Below are 26750 nucleotides of genomic sequence, written 5' to 3' on the forward strand. Positions count from 1 at the left end.
CTAGAAAGACTTGCTTTGCTTCCCCATGCCCAATGTCAACCTTATAACTGCTCTGCTTGAAGCTGTGAGAATTTCCAACACAGGTCAGGAGGCGAGGTCTGGGTGGAGGAAGGAGGACAGTAACAGCAATTTGCGGTTGTCGTTTTTTATAGACAATTTCATGTTCCTGTTAAAACCTTATTCATGCCTATCCCTTTGATTCTAAGCCACAAATTAGTGTTTATGAGGTTACATTTATATACTGCAATCAGTGGCGTAATTATATGTCACTGGGCCCCACAGCAGATTCAATTTAGGGCCCCAAAATATTGATAAGGTGGCCTGTTCTACCCAGACATTAAAATTGGCCATTAATTAGGGCCTCACTGGGCCCCCTATTCTACTGAGTCTGCTTCCTCTGTAGTTACGCCCCTGACTGAAGTAGAATTAAGGTGGCAATACACAGAGAGATCCACTCGTTTGGCAATGTCGCCAAAAGAGCGGATCTCTCCCCGATATGCCCACCTTGAGGTGGGCAATATCGGGCTGATCCGATCGTGGGCCCTAGGGGGATGCGCCATTCGGAAGCAATAGGACATCGCAGGAAGGAGATGTATTTTGCTGCCGGATGCCCTAAAATGCATTCTGTATTGCGGCCGTGTCTCTCTCTCTCCTCCCCAAGCAAGCCACAGCCACTGAGGAGAGGGTGCGAAGACGTGGGCGGCCCAATTCGCTGACGACATTTTGGCGACATCACGCTGTGGTCCTGCAAGACGTGTCCTTCTCAGTGGCTGCTGTTACGGAACGCATTTAAGGACATCCTGCGGCGAAATACATGTCCTTCATGCAATGTCCTATGTCTTTGGAATGGCGCATCGGTAGCTTTTACCGTCACTCATCGTCCAAATCTGCAGTCACACCTCCGTCCTATACCCTCCCTTCTCAGCCGTCAGTCATACGAACTCCACCCTCTTCCTTTTAGTCCTGGTCCCTCAGCCCTCCTCCCTCTTTCCTCAGCACTCCACCCTCAGATCTCTCTTTTCAGCCGACAGTCTTATACATGAGTTTCTAAAGTGGTGAGCGAGGGCGGAAGGAAGAGGACTGAAGGAAGAGGACTGAGGGCAGAAGGCAGAGGACTGAGGGCAAAAGGCTGAGGGCTGAGTTCGTATGACTGACGGCTGAATAGGGAGGGTAGAGGACAGAGGTGTGACTGCAGATTTGGACGATGGCCGACGCGCCATTCCGAAGGCATAGGCCATCGCAGGAAGGACAGGTATTTTGCTGCAGGATGTCCTAAAATGCGTTACGTATGCTGCACTAATCCCCGCCCATCTTCTCAAGCATGAGCGCAGAGTGCGCACCATTCAAGCTCCTGCCTCCTTTCCCTGCACTAATCTCAGCGATCCTGCACTGTCCACCAATGATATAAGCAAAATCAAACAAATAACGTTTTTAAAACTTAAATGGTTTGTTGCTGATTTTTTTTAGATTGTATTGTGGTTATCAATAACTTTAGCAGCAATACCAATATACCGCTAAACACCATTCATCACAATATTTTATTCAACAACCCCCCCCCAACCAGCAGCATCAAGTAGTCAACTCCCTGCACCCAATCATATTAGTGTTCCTGCACTTCCATATCCTGTTACACAATTCCACAACAGCAGCTGTCGATTTTTTTAATAAATGAGACCAATTGCAATATTTTTAGGTGAGTTTCAGAAAAGTCATAAAACCGCTGCCTTTAGCGTCGCGTTGCACTTGGGTAGTTTGGAGTAGAAAGACATAACCATTTTGGATTCGTGAGAATGTGCACTTAGCAAAATTATTTTTTTAAAAATGAGACCAATTGCAATATTTTTAGGTGATTTACTGAAATGTCACAAAAACCGCTGCCTTAGCGTAGCGTTGCACTAGAGTCGTTTGGAGTAGAAAGACATAACCATTTAGGATTAGTCAGAATGTGTACTTTGCAAAAATATTTTTCTTTTTGTTAAAAATGAGACCAATTGCAATATTTTTAGGTGATTTTCAGAAATGTCATAAAAACCACTGCCTTTAGTGTAGCGTTGCACTTGGGTTGTTTGGAGTAGAAAGACATAACCATTTTGGATTCGTCAGAATGTGCACTTTGCAAAAATATATGTTTTCTAATATGGTTTTTAGGGGTGACCCTAACTCTTTGTAGCTTTTATCCCACTTAAAACTGGCAATGTTTATTAATTATTGTAAATCATCAAATAAGTATGCACAATGTAGATTTGTGGAAGATATTTGCATGGCAAGTGTAATCTGCTATGGATGATATGGTGCAAAAAAACTCCTTTGTACAGTAAGTGATCCACAATCCACAGCTGTGAAAAAGCGAGATTAGGCAGCAGCTAAGACAGCTATGTGCAGCCGCAACAGACACAGGCAGTGTGGGAGGGGAGGGGTTTTTTCTTGATACAGCAGAGTTCAGCCTGTCAATCAGTGTCGGGACCATTTCCTGTGAGAGAATGAACAGACACACCCACACAGCATTTCAGCTTAGACTCTCAGCAGTAAGGATCTCTCTGCTATAGTGACAGTTTTAGCAGGTAAATTGCTTTTTCTGCATCATTACACGTTTTGGAGATGGATGATTACTATATATGAATATGAAGATTATAGGAAATGTCCCCTTTAACCAAAAATGTTATTTGCTCTACTAAACTGTGCAAAGAATTGCATCTATTTTAGATAACAACAGAACAATGGGAAGGTAACCAGATAACAGCTCCCTAACACAAGATAACAGCTGCCTGGTAGATCTAAGAACAACACTCAATAGTAATGGTCAGTTCACACGAGCAGATTCGGGGAGATTTAGTCGCCTGGCCACTAATCGCCTCTTCTTCTGGGCGACAATCTACCCGAACTGCCTTTGCTTGTCTTCCCGTCTGCTCTAAATGAAAAGTCACCTGCGCCAAAGCACACGCGGCGCTTCATTTTCCGAAGTCGCCCAAAGTTGCCTCACAAGGAAACTTCGGGCGACTTCGGAAAACGAAGCGACGCGCGTGCTTTAGAGCAGACTATTTAATTTTAGCTGGCGGAGGGCAGTTCGGGCGATTAATCTCCCCGAATCTGCCTGTGTGGACTGACCCTTAGTAGGAGAAATAACAGTATGCCAGAAAGTAGTTCCATCCTAAAGTGCAGGCACAAGTTACATGACTCGAGGCAGCTGGGAAACTGACAATATGTCTAGCCCCATGTCAGATTTCAAAATTGAATATAAAAAGCTCAAGAGCTCCACTGTCCTCTTTGGATTAAATCCTTTGTAGCCAGAATCTCCCATTCTATCCAGCATGGGCATAACATGTAAGGATCTGCTCAATTGGGGAGATTATCAGATGTACAACAAAGGGATTTTACGTAGACAAAAAAATACATTTTAGATTTCATACACAGACAAGTTAAAGCCAAAAGGTCCCTTCTTCTTTAGAGATAGAGTGTCAACAAGTATTTTCCATTGCATTATACGCTTCTAAAAATGCAAAGCGCACTTAAAATATACCTTATGTGCTATTTAAATAAAATTTCCCCTGAAAACCCTATTAGAACCACCATTCATCCACCTAGATTGGCTGCTTTCCCAGGCTGTTGGCGATAGCCAGGCACACTCATCAATTTGTAGCCCCGCTACTATGTTCCCTAGCTGCCATTGGCATGGCAGGCCTGAAAGAGAACTCTAGTATAACTCTCTTTTGTGACACAGACTCTGACCAAAGAAGATTTTTGGAGAGCTGCATTACAGGTGATCACGGTTTTAAAAGAAATGACACAACGTCTGCATAAAATATTTACTGTGAGTGCATGAAGACCAAGACAATGGCTGCACCTTATGAAATGCTGCTCTGCAAAGTTATTCCCAACTGCGGTTTGCAGAACTCTTCATGGGATTTGGATTACTATTGTTTTAGGTTACTATCTTGCTAGAATATTCATGATCTGTGATGAGATCCAGCTTTCTGACATTTAGGAGTCTCGAGGCACACTGTTCTGAACCCAGAAACACCAGCAGGCCTCATTCATGTTTGACTATAGCGATGGTGTTCTTTTCCATGAAGAATTCTTTGCGTTACAAAAGAACTCTGATTTCCTATTTCCCAGGACATAGTTCCAAAAGGATTCTGGCTTGTTTGAATTTAGCCAAACACAAGTTGGGCTTTCTTATGTTTCTCTGCCAGCAGTTGGGTCTCCCACTGCCATTTGATCAATACTTCTCTGCAATGCTTGATCAATTTTTTCTCAAATCCACATCCAGGGGGACTAGCTACAGAGCCATGGGCCTCAAACTTCTTGATAAAGTTGTGCACGGTGGACAATTAAGGTCTCTATAGATGGACTTGTATCCTTGACATTGTCCGTTCTTTCAATTGTATCTCTCTTCTGCTTTTCCTTTTTCCTCCATGTTCAGTGTGGTGCACGCAGACAATTCAAACTAGTTCAATGTGTTTTCATTACATTGCAGGCACCTGCATATCATGACAGATGAGTTTACTAACAAAATCACCTGCCTGAAATCCAAATATTTCTTTAAATATTTCGAAAAAATAAAAATTCTTTACAATATCCAGTCCATTTTATCTTTTTGGGGGTTGTTCCACTGCAAACAAAAGAAATACACAAGTGAATACCACAGCATTGTTATATTCAAAAGTTTTCTGGCAGCATTATTTGGAAAAGTTGCCATGCACTCTACTTTTCCGCTCCTATCCAGGCTCTCGTTTGTGGTTTTTAAATTCTGCCACCATACAAGCCTTGAGGCCTAAAGGTGGCCATAGACGCAAAGATCCGCTCGTTTGGCGACATCGCGAGCATGGCTATATCGGGGGCAATCTGAACATTCGGCCGTATGGCCGAACATTCCGATTACGATGTGCAATGGGCTCCGGCGGGATCGGCACACACAATCCGAAAATCGTACGAATCCTCGATTCGTACGATAGGATCTGTGCGTCTATGGCCAGCTTAACACTAAACAGCTTTGAGACAAATAATGGACACAATAAAGCATGATAGGACTGCTCTTCTATAAAAGAGAACCTACAGTAGATGAAAACACCAGCATATGCACGTCTTCTAAATCTTCTTTTCCCACCAAAACTTTACTTGTTCATTCCATAATAAACAAAAAATTGTATTAGTTTATTGTATTTATATTTTGACAGTGTTACTAGCAATTTGCTTTGATCACTCCACATAGAATCATTACAACAAATCTCTGATGCATTATTTCATTGGACTGCAAATCCAAGTTTTAATAAATGTAAACAGTAATCTTATTAGTAATTTATAGCATGATAAGACAATCTATTCTAATTTACAATGGGGTTTACACTTACTTCATTTTCTTTTAAAAGTTCAGTAAAACACTGGCATGACAGCAACTGGCAACCAGTCAAAACTGCAGGCCCTTGGCTTCCAGGGCAGACCTTAAATGAAGCACATGCAGGAAATTGTGTTAAGATTCTGAAAATTTGCGGCTGACTGGATTATACTTATATAACATCCTTAGTTGCATCTGTGCTTTGCCACTCCTATTAACTATAAGAATAGACTTGGCGGCAGCTAGAATCACCGCACTTCCTAGTGAACACTGGTCTGTAGAAGAAACAACCTATACTCAATATTTATATTTAAAGCTAATTAATTCAATTCACAAAAAGCACATACATCTGAAATTTACATTATTTTCTTTTAATGGCTGATTTTCCATTAAAATAGAAGTTGCTTAACTAACATAGGGCCCTGGCACAGCTTCCACTACCCAATGGCACAAATCAGACTCCCTAGAATGGTCCTACTCACCTGTAGGGCCAAGCTGAGAAACAGAAATGGAAGCCACTATGTTTGGTTGCATCGTTTCTGGTCCCTGGCTCCCTAAGCACTGGATGTCAATTCATTCCTAGTTTACCGTTTGCATATTTCTAGTGAGACAGAGAGCCATGGAATGGATGTTAAATGGCCAGTTATGGTCGCTTCCAACCCTGCTGCAAAGAAGCAGCACTTCTCTCAGGAGTCTGGTTTGTGAGGTTCAAGTTTGTTGCAATTAAGAAATATCTTTTTTTTATACTGAGAAATATAAAATTTAAAGGTATACTGTCATGGGAAAAAATGTTTTTTTCAAAAGGAATTAATTAATTAATTAATAGTGCTGCTCCAGCAGAATTCTGCACTGGAATCCATTTCTCAAAAGAACAAACAGATTTTTTAAAATTCAATTTTGAAATCTGACATGGGGCTAGACATATTGTCAATTTCCCAGCTGCCCCAAGTCATGTGACTTGTGCTCTGATAAACTTCAATCACTCCTTACTGCTGTACTGCAAGTTGGAGTGATATCACCCCCCTCCCTTTTCCCCCCCAGCAGCCTAATAAAAGAACAATGGGAAGGTAACCAGATAGCAGCTCCCTAACACAAGGTAACAGCTGCCTGGTAGATCTAAGAACAACACTCAATAGTAAAAACCCATATCCCACAGAGACACATTCAGTTACATTGAGAAGGAAAAACAGCAGCCTGCCAGAAAGCATTTCTCTCCTAAAGTGCAGGCACAAGTCACATGACCAGGGGCAGCTGGGAAATTGACAATATGTCTAGCCCCATGTCAGATTTCAAAATTGAATATAAAAAAATCTGTTTGCTCTTTTGAGAAATGGATTTCAGGGCAGAATTCTGCTGGAGTATCACTATTAACTGATGCATTTTGAAAAAAACATGTTTTCCCATGACAGGATCCCTTTAAGGTGCTTTGTTTTTCCAAAACCTTGGTTCTTTAAAGAAATTGAGGAAGAGATTAATCAGAGCACAGATAAACCCATATATACTTAACTCCTGCTTATCAGTAATTCCAGGACAACATATCAAAGGGAGAGGAAGGGGTTGTTTATACAGAGCTCATTATTTCTGTATATTTAGAGAAAACATGCTTTGTTAGTACTTTAGAATAAAAAGTGTATAAAAATAAAATTAAAAAGGTGTCGTTTGTCTGCATATGTTCCTTTGCTGATCTACAGAAAACAGCCAACCCTACACTGTATAATTATATTGTTTACATGGAAAGATTAGTATTGTCCAACACAGAAACAAATTACAACCACCAGAATGTTATGGACTGATCTCCAAGAAATATCAAAGACAGTGCTGCATGGTACTATTACTGCTTTTATCACGTATATAACATTCCAATAGTGGCCAACATAAGGGGGCTAACATATTGGGTTAAAATTATGCAAGAATATCTTTGGCCTTTATGGTAGAAACCCCCCATTATACGTTTTTCAGGGGACCAGAAAAAAATGGTATAAAATCCAGGAAAATGTAAAATCTGGGAAATGTATTATTCATAATTTATAGGTGGGACCACAAAGCAACAATGTAAAATGAGGGAAAACTTAAAATCAGGGGATGTAAAATGGGGGTTTTACTGTATATTTGTCTGATTAATGCGGCAACTCTTCCTATCTACAAGTCTTGTTCATCTTCACAGAAGGCCTAGCTAATACTTTAGGGAGCAATTTCAGCTTAGCTTTGCTGGTCATCTGTCCATGGGGAAGAAATAAATTAAATCATAGGCTTTACAAAAAACATATTGCTCTGGGCCACCAAGTCCTTGCACACCTACACATAAATAATCATATGGCTGTCACCAAAAGGACAGAAGTCAAGATTTTTTTTTTCACTGCAGACACCCAACATTGTAGGCCCCTTTTAGTTCAGCAGATGTCTGTTGTAGCACATTTGAAAAGGAATGTGGGCAGTAACACAACTTACAGCACACCCAAAGTGAAAGTTTTGGCAGTTGTATTTAAAGAAATTGCTGCGTAAGTAAAGAAAGGGAATGATGGTGGTTTCATTAGATACATTACAGTTTCTTAAATTGAAGACCAAATCCTATCAGAGTAAAGGTTGCCATAGATGCAAAGATCCGCTCGTTTGGCAATATGCTATTAACGAGTATAGCTATATCGGGGGTAATCTGAACGTACGGCCGAACGATCGATTACGATGCGCAATGGGCTCCGTCAGGATTGCTTGGGTCGAAATCAAACCTGTCCGATCGGCCAAATGACCGCTCTCCGCCGGACGAAAGATGTCGGTACTCTCCACACACGATCCGAAAATCGTACGAATCCTCGATTCGTACGATAGGATCTGTGCGCCTATGGCCATCTTTATAGTTGGGTTGAAAAATACCAAAGACCATGAAGGTCAACCCCTCCAAATAAAACCCAGAGCACACATATTTATATATATACGCACACATCACAACATCACCCAGCAGTGCATTCCCCAACCTCGTCGTGAAAAACCACTTACACTGCTTCACATGAAGTTCTGTTCCTCTAGTCTAAAGGGATGGCCTCTGGTGCGGTGATCCTCTTTATAGGAAAAAAGATCCCTGCAATCAAATTATAATGCCCTCTAATAATAGTGTAATCACGTCCTCTGGCAAGCATATATTTTTTTTTTCCCAGAGAGAACCCCAACCGTGAGTCTACCCTCAAAATTAAATCTTCCATCCCTCTAACCAGTTGCACATCTGCATGGGGAACTTAGTGGCTTGGACCTACTTTAGATACTTGGGCGGTAATACGAACAAAAATTTGTGTTGAAAAAAAAAATCTCATCCCCAGAAAAATCAGGTCTTGTACTTGGTATTACCGATTCTGTCTCACAATCAGGCGCTGATCCAAGAGAGGAAACTGGTATTAATATCAAAAGCGCTTTATTATAAGCACACAAGTACAGTTACAGCAGTGGGGTGCAAACTAACCCGTTTCATGCCCTTGTCTCTGCACTTCTTCGAGGGCACGAAACGCGTTAGTTTGCACCCCACTGCTGTAACTGTACTTGTTTGCTTATAATAAAGCGCTTTTGATATTACTAGAAGTTTCCTCTCGTGGATCAGCGCCTGATTGCGAGACAGAAGCAGTATAGCATAAGCCGGCTGTGAAGGTGCCGGGATCTTGCGTGAGCTGCGACCAGAGAGGAGCTACGGGTAAGGGCAAGCTCCACCATCAACACGCTAACATTTTATTATCTTGTACTTGGCAAGACAAGGATTCTATGAATGTGTTGGTTTCTTTTTAATACTTTGCTGTGTTGTAGAATATGTAAAAAAAATAAACATTTAAAATGTTGTGTACAAAGCCCAAGAGTTTAGATACACATATTCAGAAAATCCCTTAATATCAAGTGAATCATTTTTATTCACAGAATTCTTTACGGAGATAAGATTTAGGCTTTCATGCCCTCATTAACGTGACAATATTTCCAAAATGGTCTACTTGGAAAAAATATATACATGGAGAAAATACTGTTATCCCCGGACCTGGTTTTCTTCTTCTTCTTTAGCTAAAGCTCCCAGCAGAGAATTTATTTTTATTAGATTTTCAAGATTTGAGATTTTTCAAACTTTTGAAATTTAGACTATTCCCTAGTCAAATTACACTAAAATAAATTTGAAATTCTAATTTTCAATTCAACCCTTAATAAATCTGTGCCATAATGTGTGAAGGATTTGCTACTTGCCAAATCCAGGTTTTGTGCAGTATCTTTTGGCCTTCCAATCATTCAGTTGCACATTTCTACTAAGCAAAAAATGAACGGTTTTCGGAGTTAATACATTTTACAGAAGCAATGTCAAGATGCACATTGGTATCGTACCAATGCCAGGACACTAAATAAACAAACACAACTAAAGAGTACATGAAGTCCACTCTTTGATTAGGAGCATCAAAGCAAACATGTTTAAGGTTTGGTTTTTGGCTATTGATTATTATATAGGGTGGCACTAATCTGTGATATATATATATATAAATAAAAAATAAGCCAGCACCAAGGGTCTTAATGTGGAAAAAAATAGATGTATTAATATGTATTAATTACATGGTATGCATAACCGACGTTTCGTTTTTGGGACCTTTTTCATTTATATTCATATATATATATATATATATAAATGAAAAGGTTTCTTGTTCATATATTGCTTCTACATATACTCCTATGTGTGTGTTTGAGCAAGCATTGTCTTTATGAAAACTTGCATTCCTCCATTGGTAAAAGCATATGGCACAATACTGCCTTTGCATGCTATCTTTAAAGGGATTATGCCACAGGAAAACTTATTTTCACAAATGCATCAGTTAATAGCCCTCTTCCAGCAGAATCCTGCAGTTAAATCCATTTTTGAAAAGAGCAAGCAGATTTTTTCTATATTTAACTGAAATTTGATGAATGGCTAGACATATTGTTAGTTTCGCAGGTGCCCTCAGCCATGTGACTCAGTCACTCTTTACTGCTGCACAGCAAGTTGGAATAACCCCCCCCCCAATCAGGCTTTCAATAGAACATTGGGACGGTAATAATAGCTCTCAGACACCCGCATTGCTAAAAATGCTCCCTAGAGGTAGATTTGATAATAGCCTCAATAGTAAAACGCCCAAGCCTGACTGCAACTACTTCAATTACATTGAGTAGGAGAAACAATTGCTTATCTAAAAGCTGTTCCTTTATTAGTTGCTTGCTCTTCTGGAAGCACAGGACCAAGCACAATGACCTAAGATGTCTGTCCTACACAACTAAATTACAGCTAAAAATACTATTGTTGGTTCAAAAATACAATTTTAAATGGTAGATTGAATTACTCGCCAATGTACATAGTGTAATTTAGTGGTAAACACTACACCATAAAAATCATGACAGAATCCCTTTAAGCATTACAGGAGACCGTCCAGACATCCTGATCTATTTTGGAGTCTACTACACTTGCAGATTATTCTCCAGATACAGTTGAACCTTATAGTAGCATATCAATAGATACTCTAACGTTGACCCCTGCTTGTTAGGGTTTCCTATAGTAAAGTGATGAAGCTTATTAAATCCTCTATATTTCAATGGAGATAAAAGTCAAATCCAAATATCTTGCATTGTGCATGGGAATAGCCTTCTCCAAACTATTGCACATAGTAGAAAGAATAGAATTGACAATAATGTCATTGGACACTGTAGCCTTAGGGTTTGTTTTCACTTTTCCTGGCATCCTGCCAAACTTAAGCTGGCCATACACACGCAGATATAATCATACAAAACAACGTTTCGTACAATCGTCGAACCGCGTGGGCTTTGGATAATCGTCCGGACAATTTTCATACCATCGCGATTGGCCGATCGGAAAGGTGAAAATTTCTGTTGGATAACGATATCTTTGCATGTGTTGTGTATCTGACAATATTCATGGGTGACGGTCATGGAGACATAACTTTAAAAAGATTGTCTTCTATCAATTAAATGGCTATAATATCGTCTGATTTATTTTTCCTACTTTAATCCTGCAGTTTAAATCTGAATGTTAGTTTTAGATCATGGCATTAAAACCTATGAAACATTTGCCGTATGACAAATAAGATCTGGACGTGTATGGTCACCTTTAGATTCTGTCAGACAGATTTATTACTCCAGAGGATGCATTCCCACTGCTCCAAAGTCCAATGGAGGTAACATTTACACTTTTTCACCAACACTTGGGATTGCACATGGTTGGCGTGATTCTGATCAGCCATAAAAATCTCACACTCCCTATGAATAACTCTTGTGAGACCCTGCTTTCAGAGACAATTTCGAACTCAGCAAGAGGCCTTTTACGAATTCGAGGTCAAGAAAAATAAAAAACGCAAAACAAAATTTGTGCAATTATTTATCTGGAACACTAGCTTATTTAAGAAAAATTGTGACGATCAGGGATTTTTGCAGGGAAAAAGTTGCATCCCTGCAAGGATCAATTGCTCCATTCATCTTCAATGAGGCTAAAAATTTGAATGTTTGAATGAACTGGGAAAATAACCTCGCAAGCTTTTACTTGCCAGGTTTTTTCCGACTACTTTTCGTGATTTTATTTTTTAATAAATCCAGACTATTTGTGGTCCCAAACTATATTCATGTTTTTCCAAGAATTGTGAAAAAAAACTAAAACCTGATTTTCTATAAAACAGCCCCTAAGGGGCATATTTATCATAGGTCAAAGTTAAAAAAATGTCGAATTCAATGGTGGTCTGTTTTTTGGGGTCGAAGTGGGCCCACTTCGATTCGAAGTTTTTTAACTTCGACCTTCGATCTCCCAAACTCCCCCAATTGCCTCCATACAGGTTCTAGGAGGTCCCCCATAGGCTAAAACAGCACTTTGGCAGCTTTTAGGTGGCGAATGGTCGAAGTTTTAAAGAGACAGTACTTCAAAAAAATCCAACCTTCTAAGTTTTTTTCAACTTCGAATTGAAGTTGGACTATTCGATGGTCAAAGTACCCAAAAATTACTTCGAAACCTTCACTTCGATCTTTGATAAATCTGCCCCTAAATGTTGCAACTGAAGACTTTTAGATATTTTTGACCATATAGTGCCCTTCATTCAAGATGGCAGTGAGTACTGGTTATCTGTTTACAACACAGCCCTCTTACTGCTGTGGAGGGACAAATTTTCAATAACACAGCATGATCTTTTACGAAGCACTTAAAGGGGACCCGTCACCCAAAAAATATATTCAAAATCCTATATTATTACATTAGCCAAGCAAAATTAAATTTAATTACACTGTATAAATTATTTGAATCTTGCTTCCTTCAGTTTGCAATTTCAAAATTATAACTAGAGGGCAGCAGCCATTTTGTGGACACTGTTATTAAGGCAAGCGTTGCATCATGTCAGAATCTTGTTTGTGCACCAGAATGGGGGACCTGATGTCCATCCCCATGCCCTGGCTACACAATTAAATGGTAAAGAGAACAGGGGAATATGTTGAGAGCAGTGACATCTAGGAAGTGCTGAATGGAAAGTGAAAGTAATTGTCTGCCCCGCCTCTATGCCCATGGCATAGAGGAGTGGCAGACAATATTTGATTGACAGCTGAGATTTTTAAATGAGTTTACAACAGCTATGAATGCTTTAATCAAAAATAGAAATTGGATTTCATGTTTAATTTGAAAAGGACTTTTCTTATACAGATTTGGGTGACAGGTCCACTTTAACCTTGAACCAGTGTTCCCAAAGAAGCAGAACAAGATTCGGATTGGATTCCACTATCTAATCCAAATGTAAATTTTGGACCAATATGAACCTTTGAATGTTCAAGATGTGCTGTAGTAGTAAATACTTGAAAGGGATCCACTTGAAATGAAGCATAGTCAACGCTTGCACAATGGGTAGTGGTGATAAAGACGCAAACAGTGGAAAGGATTCAAGTAATCATGCAGAGATCAAGGGACCTGTGCTAGAAAAAAATTCAGGAACACCTTTTGTCTCCTTTAAGCTCTTACCACAAGAGCAAGAAAACTTCATAAGAAACTGGAAGAAGTTATGTGCAGCACAGATTCTATAAAACCATAGAGAAAAAAGACAAACCTGAACTACATAACTGAAGTTTTAATTTCCCTCAGCCACTGGGTATAGCAGCAACAGAAAGGAAGAGCAAATATGATCACATTGTGTTGATCTGAATTCTTATAACTATATCCAAATGGGAATATGCTCCACAGATATGACCTGTAGCTTTTGCTTGGGTTTAACAAACAGTTAATATCGGAGCAAAATAAAACAAGGTAATATTTGAACCCAATTTATCTAAAGGTAGAACAAAATAAAAGTGGCCAGTTTTTAATGAATACATTAAATTCAGAAAGGAAGCATATTTGAAGTCACACCTGAATTTTCTACCGCTATGCATTACGTTTCCTGAAGAGAGCAATTAAAATTAATTAAATTTAATCAGTGGGGGCCAGTATATGATGACAACCACACTGTGTGTCAGATTAAATAATACAGAATTTCAGTAGGTGCTCTATCAATGGCAGCAAAACGGGCCCAAAGTTGCATATGTCAAAGATGTGCCCTGGAGCTCAACAGTAGTTTTCATATTAAGATTTTTCTTTTCATTTACGGCTGCTGTCTCTCCAGCATTTTTGCTTACATACTTACTTGAATGGGTCTTCGAATATTAAATTGAAAATGTACACACCTAAAGGTTGTAAAAATGTAGCAAAGTATTTTAACACATGGAAGTGTAAATTGTTTGGGGTGGATATAAATGATTTAGTAAGCTGGTGTTTGAAAAACAAGGAAGGTATGTGATGAGGGCCACATATAGACAAAGTTGAGCAGTATTGCCCTCTCCTAGAGCCCTACAATGCCAGATTCATTCTACAACCCTTGTTTAGCATTAGTTCCTTGTTATAATATGACGGTTCTACATAAGTTTATGTTGCTATATAAATTATTTGCATTAAATACATGCACTTGGGAAGAAGTTCTCAAAAGATGCGTCTGGGGCAAAAGATGTTGGCACACAGAATATCTACCAGAAAGGAAATATTGGTTAATTAACCTTAGGGTAAGCAAACAATATGAATAATTTCCATTGCTGTGCTGCCCTTGGTTATTTGACTATGCAACCCTTGGAAAACCAGTGCTTACCATTAACAACTTGGCTTCTAGCTTACAATGCAAGTGTGATGAGAACCTTATTTTTAAATATTTACACTACCCTGTTCCAAAGATTTTGATGGTGGTGGAGGTTGGAGATGCAATTGGTATTATAGATATGCAAGTTTGGAATATGTAGTGATAAAGTTATCAGAGGACTTGTTACAAGATCCCATCTGGTATGGTGTTACTACATTGAATTACTAAACTTTAACCCCAGGTACACGAGCCTCTTCCATAACAATATAAGCAGCCCAGTGCACTTTAAAGGGGAGTGCAATAGTTTCATTTCTCTTCCGTTTAAAAATCTACTAAGAGGGAAATCTGGGAGGAACAATTTTAGTGTTGTGCTTCTCAGTATTTATTTGGGTACTTTTTACATGCATTTACGATTTAACTTTATTTTTAAGAGTAAAAAGTAGCATTTTTACACGTTACACAGGCGCTCGACTTAAATGGAAGTCAGCAATGATAGGGTTAACTGAATCCAGGAAGTGCACAGACAGAGTCACTGACACTCTTGGTCTTCAAAGAGAGCTGTTGTCTAAGCCTTCCTCGCAGTAAAACACATCTAAAACTGCAAATATTTCAGAACCTAAAACTGTAAATTGTAAAATAGCACAGAGGACCAATCTGAATATGTTTGCACCAAGTCATATTTTGGGGTTTAGATCCCCTTTAAGTGTCCATTAAGACAATATAGGGTACTAAATCAAATATCCACAATTAATGTACACAGGCTGCATCCAAAGATAAAATATCAACATTTATCTCTAGCAGGGTCCTCTTCACGCTTATGTTTTTTGACCTTGATAGAACTATAGGTACATAAGGGATAAATATTGGAATTTATTACGGCATCCAGTGATTGCACATTGTGTATATCTGGGGTGGATTTTTGCATCCCTGCCATACACTGGATTACTAAGAACATGTGGCAATGAGTGAATTTTATTTGTGGCTGCATTATTTATAAAGAGATACCTCAGTAAAGCTGCAGTTTCTGAACTTTGGATCTGGCCTCTCCAGTAAGGCCAATAAAGAGAATGGGGAAGGCCTGATAACATATTTGCTAATATGGAGGCAAGGCTCAAAACTAGGCATGCACCGAATTCACTATTGGATTTGGCTGAATCTCCTAATCCTTTGTGAAAGATTCAGACAAAAACCGAACCCCTAATTTGCATATGCAAATCAGAAAGGGGGAGGGAAAATGAGAGCAGCGCATGGCTAAACATTTTTTTACTTTCTTGTTTAGCGACAGTCACGTTTTCAAGGATTCGGCCAGGCACAAGGATTTGGCAGATTCCGAATCATGCTGAAATAGGCCGATTCCTGAACGAATCCCAAACCGAATTTGGTGCATCCATACTTAAAATTACGTCTAGTTAGAAAGCAGGAAATCAGTACAGATTCATCTAGAGTATGCAGAGCAAATTTTGTCTCCAGTAAACATTTATGGTTATGGGAATATGTTTTGTTGAGGTTACATAAAACGGTTGGTCAAAACAGGATTGCTATATATATGTCCTGGTTTCTGAAGGCAGGGCCTAATTTTGGAACTACGTTTGCAATAAAATGTTGTTCCATTTTATTGTTGCATTGAAACTGTACTCTCAAAAAAAAATAACACGTGATGGGGCTTTAATAGAACTCCTCTTTGTATATATACATAAGGGACTTTATTAACAAACAGATAATTATTACAAGACAAGAACATCTTAGAAGGAGGCTTCATCTAAATGTGGGAATATTTTGTAGTTATCCAGTTTTTGATGCCTATTTTTAGTAAATACAGTGTTACAGATAAGAACTGCATTACTGATCCTGGAAAAAAAAAATTCTGGAGGTTTTTTTTTCCAGTCCTGATGTGTTTTGGGCCATCTTCCTTTGCAGCAACTAGCCACTAAACAGGGATTATTTCAGGGAAGGTTTGAAATTAATGAATGTGCCTCAATTAGTTTTAAATTATTGATCTTATTTGTAAACTGCAGCCATGAACACTTCTACTTATCATGTATTGCTGTCAGGCTCCCACAGCCCTCACAAAATTAAATTACACATTTAATGTTTTTAATATCTAAGGGGCCAAGCGGCAGAATGAAAGCAGTGTATATCACTAAACCCCTCCTCTGTGACAACATGCATTGGTAAAACTGAAATTTGACCTTCACGTCAAGGGTTCCTCTAAACACAGGAGTTTCAGCTATGGTGTAGGAACCCTTCTACTCTATTCAAATATTAATCATGATTATTGTGGAATAAAATAAAACATTTCCCTTCCAAAAAGTTCTTGCCCTATCTCATGAAGAAAAGAACTTGATAAATATTTCAGCTGTTTTTTTTTTTTTTAATTTACTCCCACTGTATGAACGTGAATCTGCTACACCAACTACAATAATTTGCCTCATTTTGTGATTCAGACAAGCAAGTATGTTGTATTCACAGTGCATGGTGCACCATTACATCTGCTATTCTTTTTCACTCAATTTATAATCCGTTTTTTATGTGATCCAATGCTCAGTCACAAAATCTTTGACAACTATAATACAGAACTTTATCCTCAATTTGCATATTAAAATTTAAAAAAAAAAATGCCATCATCCTTAATCAAAAGGTGTTTGCCTTTAGTGCAGTGGTTGAAAGGTACATTATGGTTTGGCTGAACGAAACCCTAGAACTGGTGCATCCTTCATGTATGAGCCAAGGTGCATAACAGATGCCATTTTTAAATTTCACCCATGTGACTATAAAAAATATGAAAAGTTTATTAACAGGGTGATTAAAATGAAGAACCATCAGAAAATTATATTTGAGTGAGAGTGGAAACCTGTAGTAGCCTAATCACTAGATTTATAAAGGGTCTCATACTGATTAAATGAGGAAAGCGTGTCAATACACATTACACCACAACGCATTGATATTCCAAGGTGCTATAGCAGATGAATAGAGCTCTGCCGATCTCCCTTCAATAGGGTATATTCATTAGAATATATTAAAAAGTTTATTTTCTCCTAAAAAAAATATATACAGGTGTGGGACCCCGTCTAATAAAAAATCATTTAGATATAAAATGAACCCAGTAGGATTATTTTGCTTCCAGTAATGATTAATTGTATCTTTGTTGGGATCAAGTATAAGTATTATTATTACTACAGAGAAAAATAAGAAATATTTTTAAAATGTGAAGTATGTAAAGAAAATAGTGTCGATGGGAGATGGCTTTCGCATAATTTGAAGCTTTCTTGTAAACAGGTTTCCTTATAATCCAATATGATCATGGAGGATTGGGGAAATTTTTTTATACTGGTCTACTTTTTTTTATATTGGAGTTACAATCTATTTCCTAGCAATCATGTAACTATTTCTTTTGTTTGTTTTTTTTTTTGTTTGTGATTCTAGACTGGGGAATCCCCAATCATTTTTACCTGTAACCAAGATTCAGATTTATATAAAAAAAAAAAAGTTGGCGAGCATGAAAAATGTTCCTGGGTGATGTAAAAAAAGTGCTGTGATCTCTGATTTGGAAGCCCCTAAGTCAACAAGAGGCTGTGTTTGGCAGTACACCTAGTTTTTACGCAACTAAAACTTGCCTCCAGAAATTCAAAAATGAACACCGGCTTGGAGGCCACTGGGAGCAACATCCAAGTAGCTGGGGATCACTGATCTAGCTATACATTCGGGATCTGTCCAACAAGATAGAGCAGGAACGCAATGGTGGAAACCCACTGACGAACAAAATAGATTTGGCCATGTTCATAAAGCATGTTTTTTCTGTCCTGTATGAAGAGTAATCAGCTGATTCACCCTCTTAGCAATGTGCTCACACATCTGGGGGAAAATGGGCTATATCTGCAGTTTTTTCTGTTTAAAAAAAGTGCCATGGAGCTGTAGTGTTCTTAGTATTCTCATAACTCCAATTAGGTTCTACTGCACAGCATCTCCTTGAACAGCTCAAGGTGTTATTTGATATGAAAAGCCATTAGGCAGCTTGTATGAAATTTTAGTTCTCCCAATTACAGGTGAACTTTTTTTATATTGTTTTAGCACTTTTTATGTATCCCGAAAATAATAAATAGATCTGCCTAGCTTTAGGGACGCTGTGCTGACAATGATGCCAGGGCAGAAGGCTGCAGATTAGTAATTTCTGCACACAAAAAAAACTGTGTGTGCCATAGGCCTAGTCTGGTGCGATATTTTCAATCAGACCTGCTTTAAAGAAGCATACTCATCATGCCTCGCCCCATTCGGTTAAATCTTTAAGACCTTGAGATGGAAGGGGGAAAAAAAAAATGCATTTTTTATCCTCAAAATACACCTCATTTGCTGGCAGAATGCAATAAAGAAAGTTCTTATAATTCTATTGTTAACTGCTTTCCATCGCAGCAGTGATGATTAAATACAACGGCACAATTCCACACGGAGGATGCAAGGAAATTATGGACAATAATTGTGCCAGAATATTGGCAATTCTTGAAGAGTATCAAAAACAGCAACGACAACCTATACAGTGTTATATTACCACATAGAACAGCAGCTCCATTGCCTGGATGTTGTCATTTAACAATCGCATATTAAAGGGGTGGTTCACCTTTAAGGTAACTTTTAGTATGTTATAGAGTGGCCAATTCAATTGGTTCTCATTATTTATTTTATATAATTATTTGCCTTTTTCTTCTGACTCTTTGCAGATGTCAAATGGGCAATCGCTCTGTAAGCCAACAAATGTATTGTTATTACTCCTCTTTATATTCAGGCCCACTCCTATTCATATTCCAGTCTCTTATGCAAATCAATGCATAGTTGCTAGGGTAATTTGGACCCTAGCTACTAGATTGCTTAACATGCAAATTAAAGAGCTGCTGAATAAAAAGCTAAATAACTCAAAAACCATCAATAATAAAAAAATGAAAGCTACCGTACATACTCGAGTATAAGCCGAGGTACCTAATTTTACCTCCAAAAACTGGGAAAGCTTATTGACTCGAGTATAAGCCTAGGGTGAGAAATGCAGCAGCTTCTGGTAAGTTTCAATCAAAAAATTGAGGGTTTCTGCTCCCATTGGAGGTGCCGGCGACCATTCTTGGACACTTGCGAATATTCTTGGAGACTATTCTTGGACGCCGGCGACTATTCTTGGATGCATGCGACTATTCTTAGACGCCGGCGACCGTTTTTGCGCTTGACCCGAGTATAAGCAGAGGTAGAGTTTTTCAGCATATTTTGGGGGCTGAAAAACTCGGCTTATACTCGAGTATATACGGTAATTGCAAATAGTCTTAGAATATCACTCTACATAATACTAAGTTATCTGAAGGGTGAAAACCCCCTATAAAATATATTTTATTTTACACCACCTCGCTCACAAAGTTCTACCTGCTCATATAGTTTACGATTAAAATATGTATAGTGGGTGAGATCGTCTAAATTAATTTTTAATACATTAATACACATCAGACGGCCTTATTTTTATTAGTTCTGCCTGCAATGCAAGAATAATTTTTCCCCACATGATCACATGAAAGTTATTAACAGGCACAAGGAAGAAAAAAAAAAAAAGTCAACATTTACAGCATTTTCTTTCAACAAGGCTGTATGTTTGGATATTATAAGTTTAGTGCTACTTTTAGAAATCAGTAACACATAGTGATTTACTAGGATCTAATGGATATAGGACCCGTTTTAAAGCCTGTATGCCACAAAAAAAGGCCTGGAAGATATAACTTTCAAAGTAGCTCTAATTTTAAGAATATCGGCTGTCTTGAGAAAGCAGCACATTGAACATTTAATTATGCAGTTAAAGCCGGTTAAAAATATTGTGCCCAAAATGAGGGTAGCGATATTTTAGAAAATTTCTTGGGAGAGGCGAAGGACGTTCCATTGAATATAATTACGTTTTAGAGTTTCAAAATGTTTCTTCCTTTACTGAATACAAATTTGAACATTAATATCTTAACAGTACAGCCTGGGACCCTAGATCAGAATGTGTGTCGTGACAAAATTACTGAATTCTTTTGTAATATATAATGCACAAAACAACACAAAAATGCTGTTTCAGAAGAACTAAAGCTCAAAGAATTAGGTTAGAAATACCACATTTTTATGTTTTGGGGCTTGAGACCACCATAGCCCTAGCAGTGAATATCTGTGCCTCTGAAGATGCCCCTAGTAGCTCCCCATTAGCTCTGGTCTAACGGCAGTTAGGAACGGACACACAATAACATTCAATTTTAAATTCATGAAATAAGGCCAATTAGTAATTTAGATTGGCATCACATTCTCCAGAATAGAAACTGGTGCGTAATGGATCGGAACAGAATCATCAACCCTGTAGCATCAGCTTTGACAAGAAATGTATAGTTGTAAGTTATTTTCTGCGGTCTAGAAAGTTTCCAACAAGTGCTAAGCTTAGCTTCTGAACAGCAGCCCAGAGCATACTGAGCATGTGCACGGACACGTAACAGATGGTTTAACAAAATCTAATATGGGAAGCTGCTGTGGACAACTTTAAAGGCCTGGCTCATAACTAGATATAGGGTTGTCACACCTCTAAACTGGTAGAGCAAGTTCAGTATATATAACACAGCATAACTAGCTTTTTAGGGTTCTGTTGTCCTTTAATGGCTGGGCTACTTATCCAAAACATTTACTGTACTCTGTTAACAGGTAAAGGAGGATATAGTATGATTAAACGGAATACAATCCATGGAATCTTCATTTATACTTTTCACAGATGGAAAACAAAGGCAATGTTTACATTTAATGTTTCTGCTAGTCCCTTTTGTATGCAATGTGGAGTTAAATATTTGTGTTCAGCTTTGAGCAATGCAATGTGGTCAGTAGCTGCAACTGCCATGAGCAATGGACAAGTTTCCATTTCTCCTTCACTACAACTCCTACATATGCAACCTTTCCACTATTAATATTCATATGGTAGGAAACATTTCATGCATAATTTACATTTTAAGATGCAACATGTGAGTGAACCGCTTTCTGCCTTGGTAGAAGTAAAATGACCATTTAGATATTCTACGGTGTGTTATTGTAAATTGCTTCTAAGCTCAATTTTCTGTCTGTCAAGCAGTTCTAAATAAATTAAGATTGCGGGGGTTATTTATCAAAAGGCGAGTTTTAGAGGTTTGTGAGCTTTTGTAGACCTCAAATTAACTCAACACTTGAATGGTTTCTAATTTAAGAAAAGACTCAAATGGAAATAACTTGAACCAGTGAATTTGTGGTGAGAAACTAGAAAATTGAAATTAATCGATTTGTCTAGCAAAACCCACCGAAAAAAAATCATGAAGGCTACAAGGGATCTCTGCAACTTACTACATGACCTCGAGAGGTTTTAGATGGTGTATTTTTGAATTCAAGCTATTTCCAGGTTCGAGTTAATTTTTTTTTAACCCAAAAAATTCGATTTATGACTAAAAGGATACCCTTGAAAACTCAAATTTTTCATCAACCTTTGATAAATAATCCCCTCTGTGGCATCGTCTCACTAACAAACTTGCAGCTCGTACCAACAGTTGGTTTGGTAGAGGTTCAGCCCCTTACAAAATGTGAATATTTCACATAATAAATGTAAGAGATGCAGTCATTTAAATGCATAGAGAAAATCTAAAATGTCAGTTCCTTAAATCGATACCGACACGTTACTGTAAAAATCATAGGAAAGTCTCCATATCTAGGAGGTGCTCCGCGACTAATAGTTTCGACTAGCCCCCCAGCCTACGAACCTTTGTGAAGCCTTTGTGTAGCACCTGATGAAGGACATGTCTGTCCGAAACATGTTGTGATTAAATAAAATACACTGAATCGAATGTGGTTCTCCAGAGTGCACTTTACTTTTACCTTGGATATATTGTGGCTTGGACGGTGCCACTGACTATGTTGTGCAGAACCTTGATACACTTGGATTGAGGGACCACCCGACAACCAAAAGAATTACCTGTGAACCCGACCCTCCGACACTGCTAAAGGATCTTCTGCATTGCTTCTGTGACACTGGGCTGGGGGCAGAGCGATCCTTTTATAGACTTAAGTTCTGTTTTCATTTGTAATAAGCCTATGGAAGGAATGCTCCACCCCCAGCCCAGCGTTACTGAAACAACACAGATCATTTAGCAGTGTCGAGGGGTTGGCTTAAAAAAGGTTCGCAGGACTGAGGACCGCTTTGGGGGGCTTTTAGACAAAACGATTCGGCACAAAGCACCACATAGATATGGACACGTTCTTATGATTTTTATAGGAACTGGTCGGTATCGATTTAAGTAATGTGAGAATGCCATCAACACCTCCGTGCCCGGGGTCTCCCAATAAATCTGTGCTGCAAAGCAAAGGCATTTTCTTTTTTTTTTTTTTTTTTAAATAAAAGTTTCTCCTGTATGGTCAGAACAATAATAACTCTGACCAACATATATGCTCCCAAACACTAAATAAAAAAAACCATTACATTTGTGTTAGATCTCACCCCGCAAAACTTTTGTAAAGAATGGTTACTAGAAAAGGGCATTAGCAATCAATGGGAACAATGTTGGAGTGCTAAACATTAGCTCAGAACAGATCTCTTGCCTTTTTCTAGGCATGAATAAAATGTAAGCACTTGTGAAAAAGCCATGCTGAGAACATGAAATTAAATTCACTGGTCTTTAGAACACAAGTTTAAAGTGTATACATTTCACATACTGAAGTATGCATGGATAAAGTTATGTTGGTCATTTAGAATTGTGTTGTAGACTGATACATAAAACTGTGTATTCAAACTTGTATCACTCGAAACCTTCGTTTGCTACAAAGAACATCTAACCTCGCAACTGGCAAAAACACAGAAAGCATAATGTACAACTTGGAGTTTTATTAACACCACCAAGTCTTCATACTCTGCTCCTCAAGCTCCGAGAAGTATAGACAGGAACAATTCTTAGCCGGCACAAGTCCTGAGTGGTGGAATAATGCAGGTTAATTGCATCTGAAGACTTTTTTTTTTTTTCGATGCACTGGGGGTGAAGAGAAAGGGGGTTGTGGCAACAATAATAAAGAGGAAATGTTAACACTTAGCAAAACAAACTCATTTATCGGACCTCTGATAAACTAGCGTCCCTATAACTGCCCCTGTGACTCACCTATCTGGATATAACAAAGCAATGGGTTGATTCAGGATAGGCTTCAGAGGCGTTGAGAACTGAGCAGACGAAAAAGTTCACTGGCTCCATTTTGTGGCTCAGGCATGAATATTTAGGCGTCAGATTTCACTTCAGGACAACTGAAATATTCACCCAGCTGCTGACTGGTTGATGGAGTTGACATCAGAATGGTATAGTGGGCAAATGGATGGGAGTTGCATACAAAAAAAAAAAATCCTCCACTAAAAAGTCAACCTTTTTGTAAAGTGACTTTATATCTGTGGCCTTACACCAGGAAAAACAAATACTTGTAGTCTGCTTTCCAGGTTTAAGCTATGTTTAACTAACACACAACTCCCTCACCAGATAACAGCAAATGTGGACCAGTACCAATGCACACTTATGACTTTACATTTTGAATCAGTACCTTGGGGGATAGAAGGGACGTTTTGGGGCGAAAAACTGCGGACCTCGTGCAAAGGGTGGCCTTGGCCTTTTTAAGCTTTGATATTGTTCCCTGGGCCTAAATTGTGGCCTATGCGATCTGAGGCCACCAACATTGTCTCTAAGATGTGGTGCATTAAAATGATGTGGAGGACCACTAAAGTTTCCAAGATGGTCTCTAGAATGGGGAGCTGGTATTTCATTATATCTACCAAGCATTGGGCCATTGTGATCATGAATTAAAGCTCCAAGGTCTCTCTGTAGTCCTGGGCCCAAACCAAAATGATCTTTCATTGTTCCTTGATGAATGTTTCCATGGTCCGGTGAAAAAGGATTCCGCATCTCTAAAGATGGCGGAGGGGAAAATGGCATGCCAATTTGGTCTCGAGGAGGATGATGCCCAGAAAAAGGATTTGCCCCATGTTCTGGAGGAGGGGGTCCAGAAAAAGGATTTGCTCCATGTTCTGAAGGTGGAGGTCCAGAGAAGGGATTGCCTCCATGTTCCGTGGGTGGAGGGTGAGTACCATGAGATAATATAGGCTCTACAGAGGGCATATGTGAAGGAACAGGTACGTCTCTAGTAAAACGATCAGGTGGTAAACCAGGTGGTGGCACAGACGGAGGGCCAGCTGGCTCATTTTGAAATGGTCCTCCTCGATCTAAAGGAGGTACCAGGGATGGTGGTAATGGAGGCGGTGGTAAGCGATGCTCAAACGCCTGCATAGTTTTTGATCTAAAGTCACTGACAGTGTCTTGAAACGGTGGTAAGTGCTCATCATAACGCGTTTCAAACCCCCCTACCCCACTGCTGCCGCCACTAACTGATGGTTCATCATCAGCACTGGATGGGCCGTCATTAAAAGGGCTACCTCTGCTACCCATTTCAAACCAACCCCCTCTACCTCCATCTATACCAAGTCCTCTGTTCCCCTTTACTCCAACTCTTACAGACTCTACAGTTTTTATAGGTTCCCCTGAAATCCTCATTTTACCAGAATTATGATATCCCAGGGTCTCAATTGGAGCACCTTTTTCTTCTGAGCCGTCAGGCAAGTCAACACAAGAGGACACCCTTGTTTCTATGCGATAGTGCTCCTCCTGAAGCTGTCTCTCTTCAGAGGTCATACCAGTATGACCAAGGCCAGAAATGTTTACATCTTCATTAAAATTGCTTTTGCCTGATTGGGTGAATTGGTTCTCATCAGAAGGCCTGCGAGATGCATTTTTAAGCATGTTTTTAAATTCCATAGTTGAAGTAGCGGACACATCAGTGTCCATTTGTTCCATGTTTGACATTGGTGCTCTACAAATTGAAGGTGGAATAGTAGTCTTATTTGTAAAAGCATGGGATCTTTTTTGAAGAGTTAGTGGAGAATCTGTAAATTGAGTTTGTGACATGCCAGAATGCAAATTATTGCCGTCAGAGGAGAAAAATTGGCCATCCTTTGGGGTTGATGGAGATTTAGGAGCCTCAAGTTTACTTAAGCAGTTATATGTTTCATACATTTGTGTAGATGGGGACAATTGGGCATTGCTTTCACTAGTGCTGAAAGTAGATCGTAAAGGAGGAAAGGATTGCCTGCCAAAATCTTGGGACTGACTGAAAATAGGTGTTATTGGCTGGTAATCTATAGAATCTGAGAGCATATTCGATTTTAAAATGGATTTTGAGGGTCTTTTATCAAGATTACCTACTGCAGAAGGCGGAGGACCAGAATATTCAAAGTCGCGATAGTCTTCATCCTCTTGAAAAGAAGCATCAGGATAATTTTTTTTCAGAGAAGAATCCATAAATGGAGGATTACCTCTGCTATCTGGTGGCTGCAAATATGCATTTGGTGAATTTTCTCCAACAACAAAAGATCGATAAGGAGGCATACTGCCAAGCTTTTGAAAGTCTGTATCCTTATTTAGAAGTGGGGATCTCGTGCTACTAGGGGTAGATGAACCTGAACTTATTATTTTTGATAACAAGGAAACAGTATCAACACTGCTTGCAGCTGGTTTATCCATCATCTCATCCTGCGTTGGAGTTCCACATCTTTCATCGCGAACTGGAGTTCCATCTACATTCTCAAGGGTAGTGCTAGAAGGACCACGTTGAAATTCAGAGACTGGTTCAGAAACTGTATTGGGACCTATACCACTAAGAATGGGGATATTCAGATCTAGTCCACTAAAGCCTGGATTACCCTTTAAAAAATTGTGAATTTTCATTTCCAGACTAGACGGTTCAGCCTCGCTAGCAGGCTTGGGTAGTTCTGTTGGCTGACTTGAGCTTTTATCTGTCGATAAAGGGGTTTGAAGTGCAAACCCATGAGTATTAGATGGCTGCTTTAAATTTGAACTATGTCCTGCAGATGTCTTGGACAGAGATGAGGAAGACATTTCTGATTTTTTGAGAGTAGGAGACAAATCAACATTTTTAGACACAAAAGGAGGAGTAACAGATGGAGCATTACGATCTTTCATGGTTGGAACAGTACTGTTGATTGGCGCTGTTGAAGTACTGTGAGATAAGGTTCCACTTGACTGAGCAGTGCTTACAGCAACACTTTGAATCAAAGATGACAAACCTGTAAAATACAGTTTAAGAAGAATAATAAACTTCCCCATGTAGTCATTTTATACTTTTAATAAACTAAAACAAAAGGACATTCTGAAACATTTAAGGTATAGGGACTATAGAATGTCAAATTTGGA

General features: G+C 38.9%; 1 protein-coding gene across 2 annotated transcripts in view; it reads right to left on the bottom strand.

Moving 5' to 3' along the window:
• Positions 1-3789: 3789 nt before the first annotated feature.
• Positions 3790-26750, bottom strand: part of rprd2.L (regulation of nuclear pre-mRNA domain containing 2 L homeolog) — a 57291-nt gene continuing 34330 nt past the window's right edge. Inside the window, exons 12-14 of one of the 2 annotated variants that reach the window (XR_001932762.2) lie at positions 23604-26623; positions 5349-5438; positions 3790-4609 (exon numbers count right to left, since the gene is read on the bottom strand). Coding sequence is in view for 1 of the 2 variants with exons in the window: in XM_018231353.2 (XP_018086842.1) it covers positions 24024-26623 (2600 nt within the window). In the remaining variant the exon portion in view is untranslated. Of the gene's footprint in view, positions 4610-5348; positions 5439-19927; positions 26624-26750 lie in introns of those variants that run through there. The other variant, XM_018231353.2, reaches the window with a different exon arrangement.

This window comes from Xenopus laevis, chromosome 8L, assembly GCF_017654675.1.
Source record: "Xenopus laevis strain J_2021 chromosome 8L, Xenopus_laevis_v10.1, whole genome shotgun sequence".
NCBI classification, from domain to species: Eukaryota; Metazoa; Chordata; class Amphibia; order Anura; family Pipidae; genus Xenopus; species Xenopus laevis.